The 15,635-nt window shown below is 42.1% G+C and overlaps 1 protein-coding gene across 2 annotated transcripts in view; it reads right to left on the reverse strand.

The window, feature by feature from the left end:
* Positions 1-232: 232 nt before the first annotated feature.
* Positions 233-15,635, reverse strand: part of MCPH1 (microcephalin 1) — a 246,982-nt gene continuing 231,579 nt past the window's right edge. Inside the window, exons 14-15 of one of the 2 annotated variants that reach the window (XM_033177581.1) lie at positions 893-6,776; positions 233-325 (exon numbers count right to left, since the gene is read on the reverse strand). In XM_033177581.1, coding sequence (XP_033033472.1) covers positions 6,721-6,776 — 56 coding nt within the window. In that variant the 3' untranslated portion in view covers positions 233-325; positions 893-6,720. Of the gene's footprint in view, positions 326-892; positions 6,777-15,635 lie in introns of those variants that run through there. The other variant, XM_033177588.1, reaches the window with a different exon arrangement.

Below are 15,635 nucleotides of genomic sequence, written 5' to 3' on the forward strand. Positions count from 1 at the left end.
AATGGGACACAGAACACATATAGCACTGAGGATAGTGACCTCAGTAAACATTGCAAGATTGATCATTAATTGTCATCTGTAGGATACAGTAAATTCCTCTTTCAAAGTGTAGCCTGTTAATGTCTTTTAAAATTTAAGAGGGAGACAATTGTTAAGTACAATGAGTTCTCTGAGTTCCTCTCCAAAGAACCAATGTGTCAGGATGTTCGGCTGTTCTTTGTTCTCCACTTTAAAGTTTACCTTTCTCGTTCTTTACGTCTGTTTGCCCCTAGTTTCAGTAAACAACTCCCTCCTAGCCTCTATCACCTACTCTGTCCTTAGTCACCTGTTCTGTCCTTAGTCATCCATAGTCACCTGTTCTGGCCTTAGTCATACTTAGTCATCTGCTCTGTCCTTAGTCACCTGTTGTGCCTTTAGTCACCTGCTCTGGCCTTAGTCACCTTTAATCACCTGTTCTATCCTTAGTCATCGTTAGTCACCTGATCTATCCTTAGTCACCTGCTTTATCCTTAGTCAACCTTAGTCATTTGCTCTGTCCTTAGTCATCCATAGTCACCTGTTGTGTCCTTAGTCACCTGCTCTATCCTTAGTCAACCTTAGTCATTTGCTCTGTCCTTAGTCATCCATAGTCACCTGTTGTGTCCTTAGTCACCTGTTCGGTTGTTAGTCACCCTTAGTCACCTGTTCGGTCATTAGTCACCTGCTCTGTCCTTGGTCACCTGTTCTGTCTTTAGTCATCCTTAGTCACCTGTTCTGTCCTTAGTCATCCTTAGTCACCTGTTCTGTCCTTAGTCATCCTTAGTCACCTGTTCTGTCCTTAGTCCCCTGCTCTGTCCTTAGTCATCCTTAGTCACCTATTCTGTGCTTAGTCACCTGCTCTGTCCTTGGTCACCTGTTCTGTCCTTAGTCATCCTTAGTCACCTGTTCTGTAACCGTCCTGCCACTCTGGCTCGTACCCCTGCTCTCTTTAAAATAGCCAATCGGAATTAGCTTAGACTGTGCGGTCAAACCCTAGTAAATAGGGGAGAGATATAGCAGTAGGGCTAGCTGTGTTAGGAATAAGGCCCCCTTCCCCTCCCTTGTCCAGTGTGCTCTTGCCATTGTTCCATCCATGAGATGCACACTTCTGTAAAGGTAAATTGCCTTGCTGAGAAAACTTTTGCCTGAGTGCTGTTTTCAGTTGGTGGCACCAAGCATTTACTTCCAACATCATCCCATCCAACAGCCTCACAGTTGCCCTGTTATGGCTGAACGAGCTTGTAGTACAGGCCTAGGGAGCATGAACACAGATTCCAGAGACTGCCAGTGCCGAAATGAGACTGTTAGTAGTTTTTATTTATTCCACGTTTGTTCTAGGTTTCACTGAGGAAACGTTGGTTTCAGGGTGCTGCTCAGATTCCCCTGGGCTGTTATCTGCATATTACTTTGTGTCTGATGGGTCCTCTGGGTAGCTGACACTGACACAGAGTTCAAAGAGTAAGAGATGACCAAGGGTGACTCCTGGGAAAAATAAAAGGGAGTAGAAGCAGGCTGAGATATGGAAAACCTTCCCGCCACTGTGGAGGTCTGACAGCTTAGACCACATTACAGGTCACATGTGGGCTCGGCCAACTCCACAGGGAGTTCTAGGGTGAGGAGCCTTATGTTGGGCTGAATCAGCCAGGCCCCTGTGCCTTTCTGTGCCCACTTCTTGGCTTGGGACTGCCAAGAAAGAGCATGGCGTTAACTTGAAAGCCGAGGTCGATCTTAAATGAACTACCAGATGCAGGTTGGAGAGTATTAGCTACCTGCACTCATCGCTGTGGAAGAGAAAGTTCTTTCTCTAAGGGAGATCTGAGAGCTACTGCCCTGGGGCTGCCATGTAGCTCTCGCTCTCTCTCTCTTTTTTTAAAAAATAGCTTTATTGATGTATAATTCACATGCCTTAAAGCTTACCCATTAAAAATATACTGTTCAGTGATTTTAGTAAATGTATACAGTTGTGTAACCAAAATCATAATCCAGTTTTAGAACGTTTGCATCATCCCAAAATGTTTGCTCCCTCTTCCCACTCCCATCCCCAGCTGCAGGAGACCATGAATCTGTGTCGTGCCTCTACAGTTTTATGGTTTGTAGAAATGGTATCTAAATGGAATCATACAATCTGTAGTCTTTTGTGTCTGACCTCTTTCACTTGTGTTTCTGAAGCTCATTCATGTTGTTGCATGTGTTAGTAGTCTGTTGCTTTTTAGAAGTGTGCTGAGTAGCATTCCATGATGTGGATATACATTTTATCTACTTTTCAGTTGATGGGCTAATTTCTGGTTATTATGAATAATGTTGCTATGAACATTTGTATACAAGACCTTGTGCAGATCCATGTTTTCATGTATTTTGGTTACATACCTAAGAGTGAAATTGCTGGGTCATATGGTAATTGAATGTTCAATTTTTTAAGCAACTGCCAAATGGTGTTTCAAAGTGGCTGTATCATTTTGCAGTCATGCCAGCAATGTAGGAAACTACATATTGTAGTTTCTCCATATCCTGGTCAGATTTTGGAATTATCAGTCTTATTGTTTGCAGTCATTCTAGTGGGTGTGTAATAGGTATTTCATTGTGCCTTTAATTTGTATTTCCCTAGTGACTAATAATATTGACCATTTTAATGTGCTTATTTGTATATCTTTTTGCGTGAATTGTCTTCAGCTTTTTCTTTATCCTTTTATTAATGAGTTATGAGTTCTTTACATGGTGTGGGTACAAGTCCTTTATTAGATATATGGTTTGCAAGTATTTTTTCATAGTCTGTGGCTTGTCTTTTTCATTGTTTCTTATGGTTTCTTCAGAAGAGCAAAACTTAAAATTTTGACGAAGTCCAACTTATTTTTTTAATGAATTGTGCCTTTAGTGTGATATCTAAGAAATCTTTGCCTAACCTAAGGTCAGAATGATTTCCTGCTGTGCTTTCTTCTGTACATTTTATTTTTTACATTAGGTCAATGATTCTCAACTGGAAACAGTTTTGCTCTCCAGGGCACATTTGGGAATATCTAGAGACGTAGACTGTCACAACCGGGTGTGTGTTGGGGGAGGGGTGCCACTGGCATCTAATAGGCAGAGGCCAGGATACAGCTAAACATCCTACAGTGCACAGGACAGCTCTCCACAGCAAAGAATCATCCACCCCTACAAACGCCAACAATGTTGAGGTTGAGAAACCCTGAGTTAGTCCATGTTTAGCTAATGTTTGTGCATGGTGTGAGGTAAGGATCCTAGTGCTTTTTTTTTTTTCCTTCTGCCAGCACCATTTGTTGAAAAGAATATGCTACTATACTGAATTGCCTCAGCAGCTTTGTTCAAAGTCAATCGGCCATAAATATGAAGATTTATACTGAATTCTCTATTCTGTTATTTGATTTACATGTCTATTCTTTTGCCAATATAATACTTTTGTTGTTGTTGTTGTTGAGATGGACTCTCCTAGGTTCAAGCTATTCTCCTGCTTCAGCCTCCTGAGTAATGGAGATTACAGGGGCATGCCACCATGCCTGGCTAGTTTTTTGTATTTCTAGTAGAGACGAGGTTTCACCAAGTTGGCCAGGCTGGTCTTAAACTCCTGACCTCAAGTGATCCACCCACCTCAGCCTCCCAAAGAGCTGGGATTACAGGTGTGAGCCATGGTGCCTGGCTGATACTTTGTGATTATTGTAGTTTTATAGACAATTTTGGAATCAGGTTCTATTAATCCTCCAACTTTGCTTTTAAAAAAAATTGTTTTGTCTACTAGAGGTTCTTTGCATTTTCAGAAAAAATTTAGCATCAGCTTTTCAAATTCTACAAAAAAGCCACCTGAGATTTTAATGGATTGCATTGAATCTATACATCAATTTGAGAACTACCATCTTAACAATATTGCATCTTCTAATCCATGAACTTTGTATATTTCACTATTTAAATCTTTAACTTCTTTCAGCAGTGTTTTACGGGTTTCAGTATACAGATGTTACACTTCTGTTGCCAAGTCTATTCCTATTTTGTTTATTTTTAGATGCAATTTTAAATGGAATCATGGTCTTCATTTCATTTTGAATTGCTTATTGACTATATATAAATACAATTCTGTTAGTTTTGTATATTAACTTTGTGTATTGCAATCTTGCTAAACTTGTTATAAGTTCTTGTAGGGTTTTTTTTTTTTTCATTCCTTACAATTTCTATATATAGTGTCTTACATTCTTGAGAATAAAGACTTTTATTTCTTCACTTCCAATCTGTATAGCTTTAATTTCCTTTTATTGCCTTCTCTGGGTAGAATCTTTAATACAACGTTGAATAAAAGTGGTGAGAGCCATAAGCCTTTAAAAAAATTAAAAAGAATTCAGAATCCTGAGAACCTCTAGTCCTATATGTTTTGAGTAAGGCTTTGCAGACCCACAGTAAGCTACTAATAGGATTGTTGGAAGGGTAAAATGAAGTACAACATGTAATATGCTTAGTGTAATGTCTAGCAACAGTTAGTTCTCATAAAATATTAGCTTTCAGAAAGAGAATCTTGACTGGCCACTGGCAGGCCAGCATCAGGGATCAGAACTTAACATTGAGGACTGAGGCCTGGGTGGGCAGAGGCTGGGCTGGCTCCATGGCTGATGTGGTGGGTGATGGAAGTTCTCTGTGGCTTGTCCCCAGCATGAGTCAGCAGAATGTTTGTCAGCCTCCTCAGGGATTTTTGGTGCTGTGGGAGCGCTACCAAGCCAGGATGCTTGTGGTTATAGAGAAATGTAATGTGAAGCGCGTGGACTCAGGAATGACGCATTGTATTGAAGTTCAATTGCTGTTAGAGGATGAGTGTCATGAGGGGATGATTTGGGTGTATGCATTATTTTAAAACCAAGAGAACACCCTTCACGATTTCCAGTTTCTATGGTTTTCTATAGAATGCCAATTTCTATAGAACGCACTGCTACGTCCCTTCTCAAAGGTTCATTCTAGAAGTTGATCTGTTATATCTGATCTGTTGAGGGACTTGAAATTGGAGGTAGGGACATCAGCTGAGAGGAGCAACAGCTAGATAACCTGGAGTGGGAACAGCACCACGGTGAGGGCTCAGTGGCACCTTCGACCTCGCTGGGACTCAGCATCTCGTTTATGGTTCTTGGAGAGATCCTTCGCCTCCTTGGTTGCGTGTGTTCCTAGGTATTTCATTCCATGGCTATGGGAAATGGGATTGCGTTCTTGATTTGGTGCTCAGCTTGAATGTTATTGTGTATGGAAATGCTGGTTTTTGTACATGGATTTTCTATCCTGAAACTTTACTGAAGTCGTTTATCGGTTCCAGGAGCCTTTTGGCAGAGTCTTTAGGGTTTTCTAGGTATAGAATCATATTGGCAGTGAAGAGAGACAGTTTGACTTCTTTTCCTATTTGGATGCCTTTTATGGCTTATTCTTGCCTGATCACTCTGGCTAGGACTTCCTAGCATTTCATTTGTTTAGAAGGTGACAGACACATCGGTGTTTCTTATTCATTTATTTATTTGAGATGGAGAGTTGCTCTGTCATCCAGGCTGGAGTGCAGTGGAGCAATCTTGATTCACTGCAACCTCAGCTCACGGCAACCTCCGCCTCCTGGGTTCAAGTGATTCTCCTGCCTCGGCCTCCTGAGGTGCTGGGACAACAGGTGTGCGCCACCACACCCAGCTGATTTTTGTATTTTTAGTAGAGATGGGGTTTTGCCACATTGGCCCGGCTGGTCTCGAACTCCTGACCTCAATGATCTGTCCACCTCAGCCTCCTAAAGGGCTGGGATTACAGGCGTGAGCCGCCGTGCTCAGCCACAAATCGGTGTTTCTGTGAATCAGCCCCAGCTGCCAATTTCCTCTCGAGGACGGCAGGCAAAACGTGGCCAGTGGACGTTGTGATCCCTTGTTGGTGATGCTTTGTTCACCATAAAGCAGGCTTGCAGAAGTAAGACACTCAGATGGCACCAATCATCCTGTATAACACCCCCCATACCTATCTGCTTTCATTACTTTAAGAGAGGAATCTCCACTAGATAAAAGTCACCTTGATAACTGACAAATGTCTTTCCTACCTAACAGATAATGTATTAATAAAGATCTTCGAATCTAAGCCAAGAAACTTTCAGAGCTCTCTAGTTGTTCTCAGTAATAAAACAATGTCAATGAATTTCCATTCTTTATTTGGCAGTATCGTGTTCTAATGACAAAGGTTCTGTGACCTTTCAGTTAAGATCATTACTAAGATACAAAGACTGAAATTCTCTAGAAGAGGACTGACAGATCACCCGAGGTCAGGCATTTGAGACCAGCCTCGCCAACATGGTGAAACCCTGTCTCTACCAAAAATACAAAAATTAGCGGGGCATGGTGGCGCATGCCTCTAGTCCCAGCGACTCCGGAGGCTGAGGCAGGAGAATGGCTTGAACCCGGGAGGTGGAGGTTGCAGTGAGCTGAGATTGTGCCACTGCACTCCAGCCTGGGAATCAGAGCAGGAATCCATCTCAAAAAAAAAAAAAAAAAAAAGGCCCGAAGCTTTTCTGAATCACAAATTTAGTCATCAGAAAGTCACCTGAGAGTTCTTAAGCACCACAACGCGTGGCAAACATGATATCAAAAGTCATCTTGTATACGCCAGTTCCTTCTCTTCACAATTGTTTCTCACTTGAACATCCAAAGACGGTTTTGCAAGCTGTGCAGTCACCACAGGCCAGTGAGGTCACTGTCATTGTGGCAATAGGTAGTTTTCAGAGGCACAGACCTTGTGCTGGGTGATGGAATCTAGAGAGAGAGGGAAAAGCAGTTTAGCATTCATAATAGCTAGCCACACAGGAAAGTGATAACCTGTTTCTATATACATGAAACTATATTTAAAAACAAATGGTCAAGAGCTGTATTGTCCATAGGCCCCCCGGTCCATAGAGCACACATGACTTTTTAAATTAACATGAAACAAAATTCAATACAATGAAACATTCAGGTCTCAGTCACACTGGCCAGTCCCATTAGATTCAGGACACAGATGACGCTCCCATCGTGGCCGAACACTCAGTGGGCAGGGTGGGAAGCTTGCCAGTCTGTGACACAGGAGTTCTCTAATCTTAGCTCACCACTTCCAATACTCTCAGCATAAGGCAGAGGATAAAGAAATACATAAATGAGTTTTAACTGTGACACCAATGGTGAGAGGGAGGCCGTGCCATCCTATCTACCCAGCGTAGGTATTTTTTATGGAATACCAAGTGAATAAGCATACTTCCTAAGACTCAGTTCTTCATAGCTCAAATGAAAGGGGCTCTAAAGTCCCATCAGTTTGAAACTCGACTATTTTACGAAAATTACAAGTGGCACCTGGTCCAGGATAGCGCTGCAGGTGCAGCTGAAGGATCGCACAAGCGAGCCTGGCAGCTGGCGGACACAACCCCTCCCTCTTTCCTCCGTCCTGGCCAGTGTACTGCACTGCATTCTATTCCTACTGTTAGAAAAAAAGGAATGAGGTCCACTGTCAGCACTGACTGGATGATAAGGTAGATTAAATCAATCAATTGCAATGACAGAATCACAATGATTGTGTGATTATGGAATTATAATTACAGAGTTATATTTGAAGGAACTTAAGAAGTCACACAGAAGAGTGATAGAAGGTGGAAAGCTATACTGGTGGTATGGTACAAAAAAGAAAAAATGGGTTTATTGTATAAATACTTTTTAAATGGAAGAAAAAAACGACTTATCTTAGTTACAGGTCAAGATAGTGTCCCAGAATGTAACTGTTGTCTTCTCAGTACAAATGTGCCTCTACCCAGGAGGCCTGGGCCAGTGAGGGACTCTCAGGTGAATTTCAGAAGGGAAGAACACTAACATTTGTGATAGCTTATATATATAAGAAATGATACAGTTAATAACATTGTATATAACAGTTACTATTAGTACTAGGCATACTACTTCTCTCCACAACAGTGAAGCAGGTATTATCATGATTTACATTTTTTTCTCTTTTTGAGATATGATCTTGCTCTGTCACCCAGGTTAGAGTGCATTGGTGCAAACATGGCTCACTGCAGCCTCAGTCTCCTAAACTCAGGTGATCCTCCAGCCTCAGCTTCCCAGGTAGCCAGGACTACAGGTGTGCACCACCACACCCAGTTAATTTTTGGATTTTTTGTAGAGCCAATGTCTCACTTTGTTGCCCAGGTTGGTCTCAAACTCCTGGGCTCAAGCAATCCTCCTGCCTCAGTCCTCCGAAGTGCTGGGATTACAGGCGTAACACACCACACCTGGCTTGACTTTTCTTATGCAAACTTCTGCCGTGTATAAGTTTCAATTTCTTACGTATTCAAATTATATCAACACTTTTTCTATTGCATCTGGCTTTTGAGTCATAGGTAGGTGGAAGCCTTTCCCGATACTCAGGTTATAAGTCATTCAGCCACATCTGTATGTTCTTCCATGCTGTAAAAATTCTCTGGATTCAATTTTTACACTTAGTTTTCTGACTAGGTGTCAGTTTTGAAAAACCAGAAAAAAAAATGCAGAAAAAATGATGCTCTTTGCAAATTCATCTAAAAATTCAATATAATCCCCAAATTTCAAACTTTTAAAAAAGAAAAGGACACGTTTATTCTAAAGTTTATGGGAAAGAAAAAAAAATGCATAGGAAGATGATTTTAAAAAAGAGAAATAATGAGAAAAAATTTGACATACCAGATATCAAAACAGTCTGTGTAATTACAGCAGTAAAATAGAGGTTAGCACGGAACAGACACATAGATCAGTGGACGAGAATAACCCGAAACACGTCTATACCGTGTGGGAATGTAAGAGAGGACTCACAGGGGCATTATAAGTCAGTGTCAATAAATGAGTTATTAAAAATGACATGGTCCCCTCACATTATATAATAAGTGAAGTGCAAATGCATTAAAGGTCTAAATATTTTTTAAAACTATAAATAGAATAATATGAGATTATTTTTAAAGCTCAGGGGGTGAGGAAGACCTTTCTAAGCAAAACCACTAAGTGTAGGTGCCATGGAGGAAAAGAGGTGTTTAATTTTATAAAAAATAATCGTTAAAAATAAAAAACTTGGTAATACTTAAGTCATCATAAGCACAATTAAAGAGACAGAATTTTGTGACATTTACAGCAAAAGTTTAATGTCCGTATTACGTAAGCACGGCTGTTAAACAGGGTGAAAAAGATAAATAACTCAATTTCAAAAGAGGCAAGGGATCAGGACTGGCAATTCATGAATGATAAATCTCCTAAGATACTCAGACTCATTAGGAATTTAGTCGCCAGGGAATTACAAATGAATGAGATCTATTTTTTAAAACTAATCAGATCACCCAACATTGAAACTATGGGTTATGTCCAGTATTGGACATAGGAATTTATAGGACATAGGAAAGAGGTCTTTATATACTGTTAGTGATAGTGTAAATTGGTGCAGCCTTGTGTATCAGAATTTAAGTACACATATCCTGGGGCACAGTAATTCCACTGCTTTGAATCTATTTTACAGAAATCTTCATGTGCCTGGGCTTGGGCTAGAATAATTATAGCTTAAGAAAATCTCTTAACGAATTCAGATTGTTCAATTAGAAAACACACACACACACACGAGTTTAAAATAGCAGAAGTCAGCCGTGTGGCAGGGTTCATGCCTGTAGTCCCACCTACTTGGGAGGCTGAGATGGGAGGACTGCTTGAGCCCAGGAGTTTGAGGCCAGCCTGGGCAACACAGTGACATCCTGTTTCTAAAATAAATAAATAAATAAATAAATAAATAAATAAATACAATAGCAGAATAATAAAAATAACAGAAAGACATTAATTTATTAACATAAATTAATTACTGTACCTCCCAATGGTTAAAAAGAATGAAGTAGCTGTATATGTGTTAAGGTGGAAGGATCTTCTAGACATAGGGTTAAATAAAAACTCATGAAAAAACATGTGATTCTCCAATTTATATAAAAATAAATCCCTAAACAATATCTATGTTTATATACATTTATTTCTATGTAAATATGCTTTTTTTTTTTTTTTTTTTAAACATACAGGATCTTGATCCAATGCCCAGACTTGAGTATAGTGGTATGATCATGGCTTCCTGCAGCCTGGAATTCCTGGCCTCAAGTGATCCTCCCACCTTGGCCTCCTGAGTAGCTAGGACTACAGGCATGTGCCACGACACCAGGCTACTTAAAAAAAATTTTTTTTTGTAGGGACAGGATCTTTCTGTGTTGCCAAGGCTGGTCTCAAACTTCTGGCATCAAGAAATCCACTCACCTTGGCCTCCCAAAGTTTTAGGATTATAGGTGTGAGTCACTGGATCTGACCATAGTATGTTTACATTCATAAATATGATTTTAAAAGAAATCTAGAAGATACACTTCCATCTTTATTGTAGTTACTTTAAGGAAGAGTTGTAAGACTGGGGGACCCTGTGTACTTCTCTACTGTTTGAGTTCTTTGACTATGAAATCAAACATCACTCCATCCACCCATCTACCCATCTACCCATCCATCCATCCATCTATCCATCCACTCATCCACCCATCCACCCATCCACACATGTATCCTTCCATCCACATATTTGTCATGGTGGGGATAAAGGCTGCCTGAAGTATTGATCTTTAAACAGAGACAAGATAGAAGAGAAGCCTACGTGTAACCTCACAACAAAGTCTGTACCTTACACCTCTCATGGCCTGCTCTAGGACGTGCTGCCTGAGGAATTACACTGGACTTCTGAGCAGTGGCCTTGAGGTGTGCACGGGGCTGTGACTGAGTGTTTGGTCAGCACTCTGGGAGGTCTGAAGTGCATCTGACCACTCAACAAGGGCCGACAGCTCCAGGGTCATGTCCAGGGAGCCCCTCACAGCCCCATGTTCCTAACTAAACACACACAGGAAAAATGATTTCTATCCAAGTTTATTTGGCATCTGAAGATAGCCACATCCCCAAATTCCAATGTCACTTCATAGGAATAATCCTCAAACATCCCATAAAATGTGGTCTTAGGATAGATGTTAGAGTAATGCCAGTCCTGGCTGGTGGAGACAGAGATGAGTAGGAAGTTGAACTGCCCTTGAGCAGCTCTGTGAAATTTAAATTAAAAAAAAAAAAAAGTTTTTTCTTTTTTCTTCTTTTTAAGCAACAGTATTTAGCAGTTCTTGGCAGGCATTTACACACAAGCTAAAGTTTACTAGCCACGCCTCTGTCTTATGGGTAGGATACAGAATCAACATGCTGCCAAAATTAATTTTTTATAGTACGGTGGGCAAGTCACTTTATTTAACTAAAACTGCGATTGCCAGCATCCAAGTGTGGTTAATGGCACGGTGTGCAGAAGTCCAGGAGCGCATGGGACCCATGTGAGCTTTCGCTTTGCTTATCAAAATAAGTAAGCATGTTAGGGCTGGGAGATCTAGCCAGATCTCCACTCTGGTAAGGAATCGCCCAACTCCCTCACTGTGGGACAGTGGTCACCCAGCCTCTGCGGCTTCATGGCTTAAGGCAGCCCTTGACAGTAGAGCCCAGCAGGTTACACATGTTCCTAGAGTCGTTTCTCACAATGAGCCCAGAGCTGCCTGCTGTGTCATTTTCATCTGCTCATACCACATCTCTCCTCTTTCACACAGCCGTGCTTAGGCACTGCTTCTGCAGACTGAATAAACCACCACTCATTCCGTGATTCTCCCGGGTCCTGACTTCTAGATGCCTTGCTCTGGAAGCTCAGAACTCAAGACTAGGTGCCACCTTTGATTCTTCTTTCTCTAAAATGCCACATCCAAGCTATCAACAAGTGCAACTGGCTTTGAAATGTATATTTAAAATCTGACAACTTCACAACACCTCCATTGATATGTCCCTGGTCCTAACCCCCATCAGTAATCACCTGAACCACTGCAAAGGTCCAAGATTGCTTTATCTGCTTCCGTTAAAAAACATATGTCAGCACTTTGAGAGGCCAAGTTGGGAGGATCCCTTGAGCCCAGGAGTTCAAACCCAGCCTGGGAAACACTGGGAGACTCTGTATCCATCAAAACAAAAACAAACACAAACAGAGTAAACAAACATATACCAGAGCCTATTCCTCCCACTTAAAATCCTTCTGCGACTTCCATTTACCTTAGAACAAAACCCAAACTTCTTGCTGTTGTCTGTTAAGGTGTCAGTGGTCTGGAATGGTCCAGCTGAAGCTGCCTGCTTCTCCAGCTTCATTTCCTATCGCTTTGTCTTCTCTCCCTTCATTTCAGCCATGCTAAACTTACCACTTCTCTTGACCTCTCAGCCCTTACCGTTCCTGGAAGGATCAGTCCCATAGACCTACAAGAGTCCATCCTTCTCTTCATCATCTGGGCCTCAGCTCAAATGCCACTCACCTGCAAGGGGCCTACCTTACTCCTACTCTCCATACTCACCTGGTTTTCTTCATTGCATTTACCACCATAAGGATTTTTAAAGAAACTGTTTGTTGCCTGTCTTCTCCCTTAAATGTTAAGTCTCACAGTGGCAAAGGCTGTCAACTGCTGTGCCTGCAGTGCCTAGAATATGCTCGGCATATGACAAGTGTGTAGGAAATATCTACTGGTTAAATGAATGAATGACCTGATACCATGTGGCTGTTTTGTAGCTCAGTCTAATAAAACAGCAGTTCTCAACATATTTTTTCTGCTCTGCTATTTTACACATCACTGATACTTCTCTAGGACATCCTAAGAATGTGTCACAGACAAGAAAGTCTGCCATTTACGTGTGACTCCCAGCACACCAACTTCTGTTTCCCATCCAGGAAACGTGTAAAAGGATATTACCGGTGGCGTGTCCTTCATCCAAAATGCTCGAGACCAGAAGTGTTTTAAATTCCAGATTTTTTTTTGGGGGGGTGGGCATTTTTGGAATGTACAATGAGAGATCTTGAAGATAGGACCAGAGTCTAAAACCAAAATTCATTTATGTTTCATCTACATCTTATACACATAGCCTAGAGGTAATTGCATATGATATTTTAAATCATTCTGTGCAGAGGCTGGTGTGATTGTCAGGTGTGGCAGCATGACTGTAGTCCTAGCTACACAGGAGGCTGAGGTGGGAAGGTCGCTGGAGGCCAGGAGTGAAAGGCTGCAATGAGCTATGATCGCGGCACTGTAACCAGCCTGGGCAACAGAGCGAAACTCTGTTTCAAAAAACAAACAAATAAATTTTGTGCATGAAACCAAGTCTGTGTACACGGAACCATCGGAAAGCAGAGGTGTCACCATCTCAGCCCGCACCCCACGTGGACAATCAGTGGTTGTGTGGTATCACCCTCGTTCCTGATTTTTTTTTTTTTTTTTTTTTTTGAGACAGAGTCTCACTCTGTTGCCCAGGCTGGAGTGCAGTGGTGAAATCTCGACTCACTGCAACCTCTGCCTCCCGGGCTCAAGCGATTCTCCTGCCTCAGCCTCCCAAGTAGCTGGGACTACATGCGTGTGCCATCACGCCCGGCTAATTTTGGTAATTTTAGTAGAGATGGGGCTTTGCCGTGTTGGCCAGGCTGGTGTTGAACTCCTGGCCTCAAGCGATCTGCCCACCTTGGCCTCCCAAAGTGCTGGGATTACAGGTGTGAGCCACCGTGCCTGGCCCTGACTCTGAATTTATATGCTACCAACGAGCAATCATTTCCTTACACTTATTCGCACGCAAGTAGTTAACAGTAAAAAAGAAGACATGCCATTAACACAGTGGAGACTCAGGTGCTCAGGGGAGCTAAGCAGCCTGTGGCATCAGCGGAGACCGGAATCAGCCGTTGAACAGCAGCAGCAACAACACACAACAGCAGGCCTCTGGTCTCCCAGCCATGCTGTGCTTTGATTCGAAGGTTAGGGGACATTTACATTTCAGGTGAGAAGGAACCTAAGAAGCAGTTACAGGCGCAGGAAGTGGGTCCTCTGGGGACAAGGAGGCATTCTGCTGGGTGGCTTTTTAATGGTATCTGCCCCACTGACAATGGTCTTAGAATTTTTAATGGTATCCGCCTCATTAACAATGGTCTTAAAACCGACAGCTCCTTTCTGTTGGTTCAGTGTACACAAACTTTGTTTCATGCACAAAATATTTACTTAATGTTTTGGTTTTTTTTTTTGAGACAGGGCCTCGCTCTGCTTCCCAGGTTGATGTGCAGTGGCATGATCATGGCTCACTGCAGCCTCTAACTCCTGGGATCAGGCAAGACTCTCACCTTAGCCTCCCACACAGCTGGGACTATAGTCACGTGTCACCATGCCCGGCTAATTTTTTTTTTTCTTTTTTGTCTTAGGAGTCTGTCTTTGATTTTATAAGCTGACACGATTTCTTGTTCTGTTGTGAATGCACGCTGCTCTAGGCCTCAGTTAACCCATCACACATGTGCTCCACACTGTCCACGGGTGCTTTTTCTGCAGTGTTAACATAATCTCATGGTTGGTATCATCATGAACACCTAGATTCAGAACCATTCTGGCTATAGCTTCATCAGTCAGTGAAATGAACAACTGGAGCCCATTATCAGTGTTAAAAACAACATTAATGTCTACTTCTTCCAGCTGACTGATGAACTCGGAAGGTATATTTTTTCCATAGGTAAGGAGGTCAGACGTCCTTTTCTTCTCACTTGACAAGCTGAATTCTTCTAAGTCACCACCTTGTTCATCATCATCACTGAACACAGTCATAGGCCAGAGGTCACGCCAGGCATGCACAGCTGTGTCTTTAGTCACTGTGTTGCAAGCATTGGCAACAGCGTGTATGGCTCCTTCATGCTCAACTCCTGAAAGTCGTTTACACCTATACCTCCGTTCCCTGCTGCAAGCATGCAATTCAAGAAAGTGTTTTTATACTTACTTTCCATTGATCTAAAGATACCCTGGTTACATGGCTGAACTAGAGAAGTCACAATTGGGGGGAAGTACACAGCATCAATATTATCTTTGATGAGAATTTCAGTTGGGGGATGAGCAGAACAGTAGTCAAGGCATAAGAAAATCTTGCTGTCACCATGCGGTCCAACTTTTCTGCAGCGAGCACAAGAGGCCTGTGCGAAATGTTTGTAACATCGATCAGAAAAGATGCCCCCTGGTGACCCACGCCTTTTTGTTAGCATAATAATGGACTGATAAGAAATTTATTCCTTGAAAACAGCAAGGACAAAAGCTTCTGCCCACGAGAGCAAGTTTACACTTCTGCGTGCCTGCTGCATTTGCACAGCACTGCAAGTCATTCTGTCCTTGCCATCCTTAATCCCTGTAGAGGCTGTCCCATCAGCTGTAGTCAGCATCTTTCTGGGGCAACAGCACCCAAATGGTGATGTCTCATCAGTAATACAGACTTGTTCTGGCCTCAGAGTTTCATCAGCGATCATCTTGGCAAACTCATCAATGAGTTTGGACTCCGCTTTGTGATCTGCAGATGCTTTAAAACTTGAATTCCATGTCATTTCTTAATATCTGCAACCAGCCTGTTGAATATTCACAGTTCCCTTCAATTTTCAGTTCATCGGGATAGATCTTCGCTTGTTTCATGGATCAGCATACCACTGAGTGGCATGTGGTCAGTGTGATGCACGTGTTCAGATCTAGTTTTTCAATACACGACTGACGTCTTCATTTTTAG

This window comes from Trachypithecus francoisi, unplaced genomic scaffold (genome assembly GCF_009764315.1).
Source record: "Trachypithecus francoisi isolate TF-2019V2 unplaced genomic scaffold, Tfra_2.0 Contig01558, whole genome shotgun sequence".
NCBI classification, from domain to species: Eukaryota; Metazoa; Chordata; class Mammalia; order Primates; family Cercopithecidae; genus Trachypithecus; species Trachypithecus francoisi.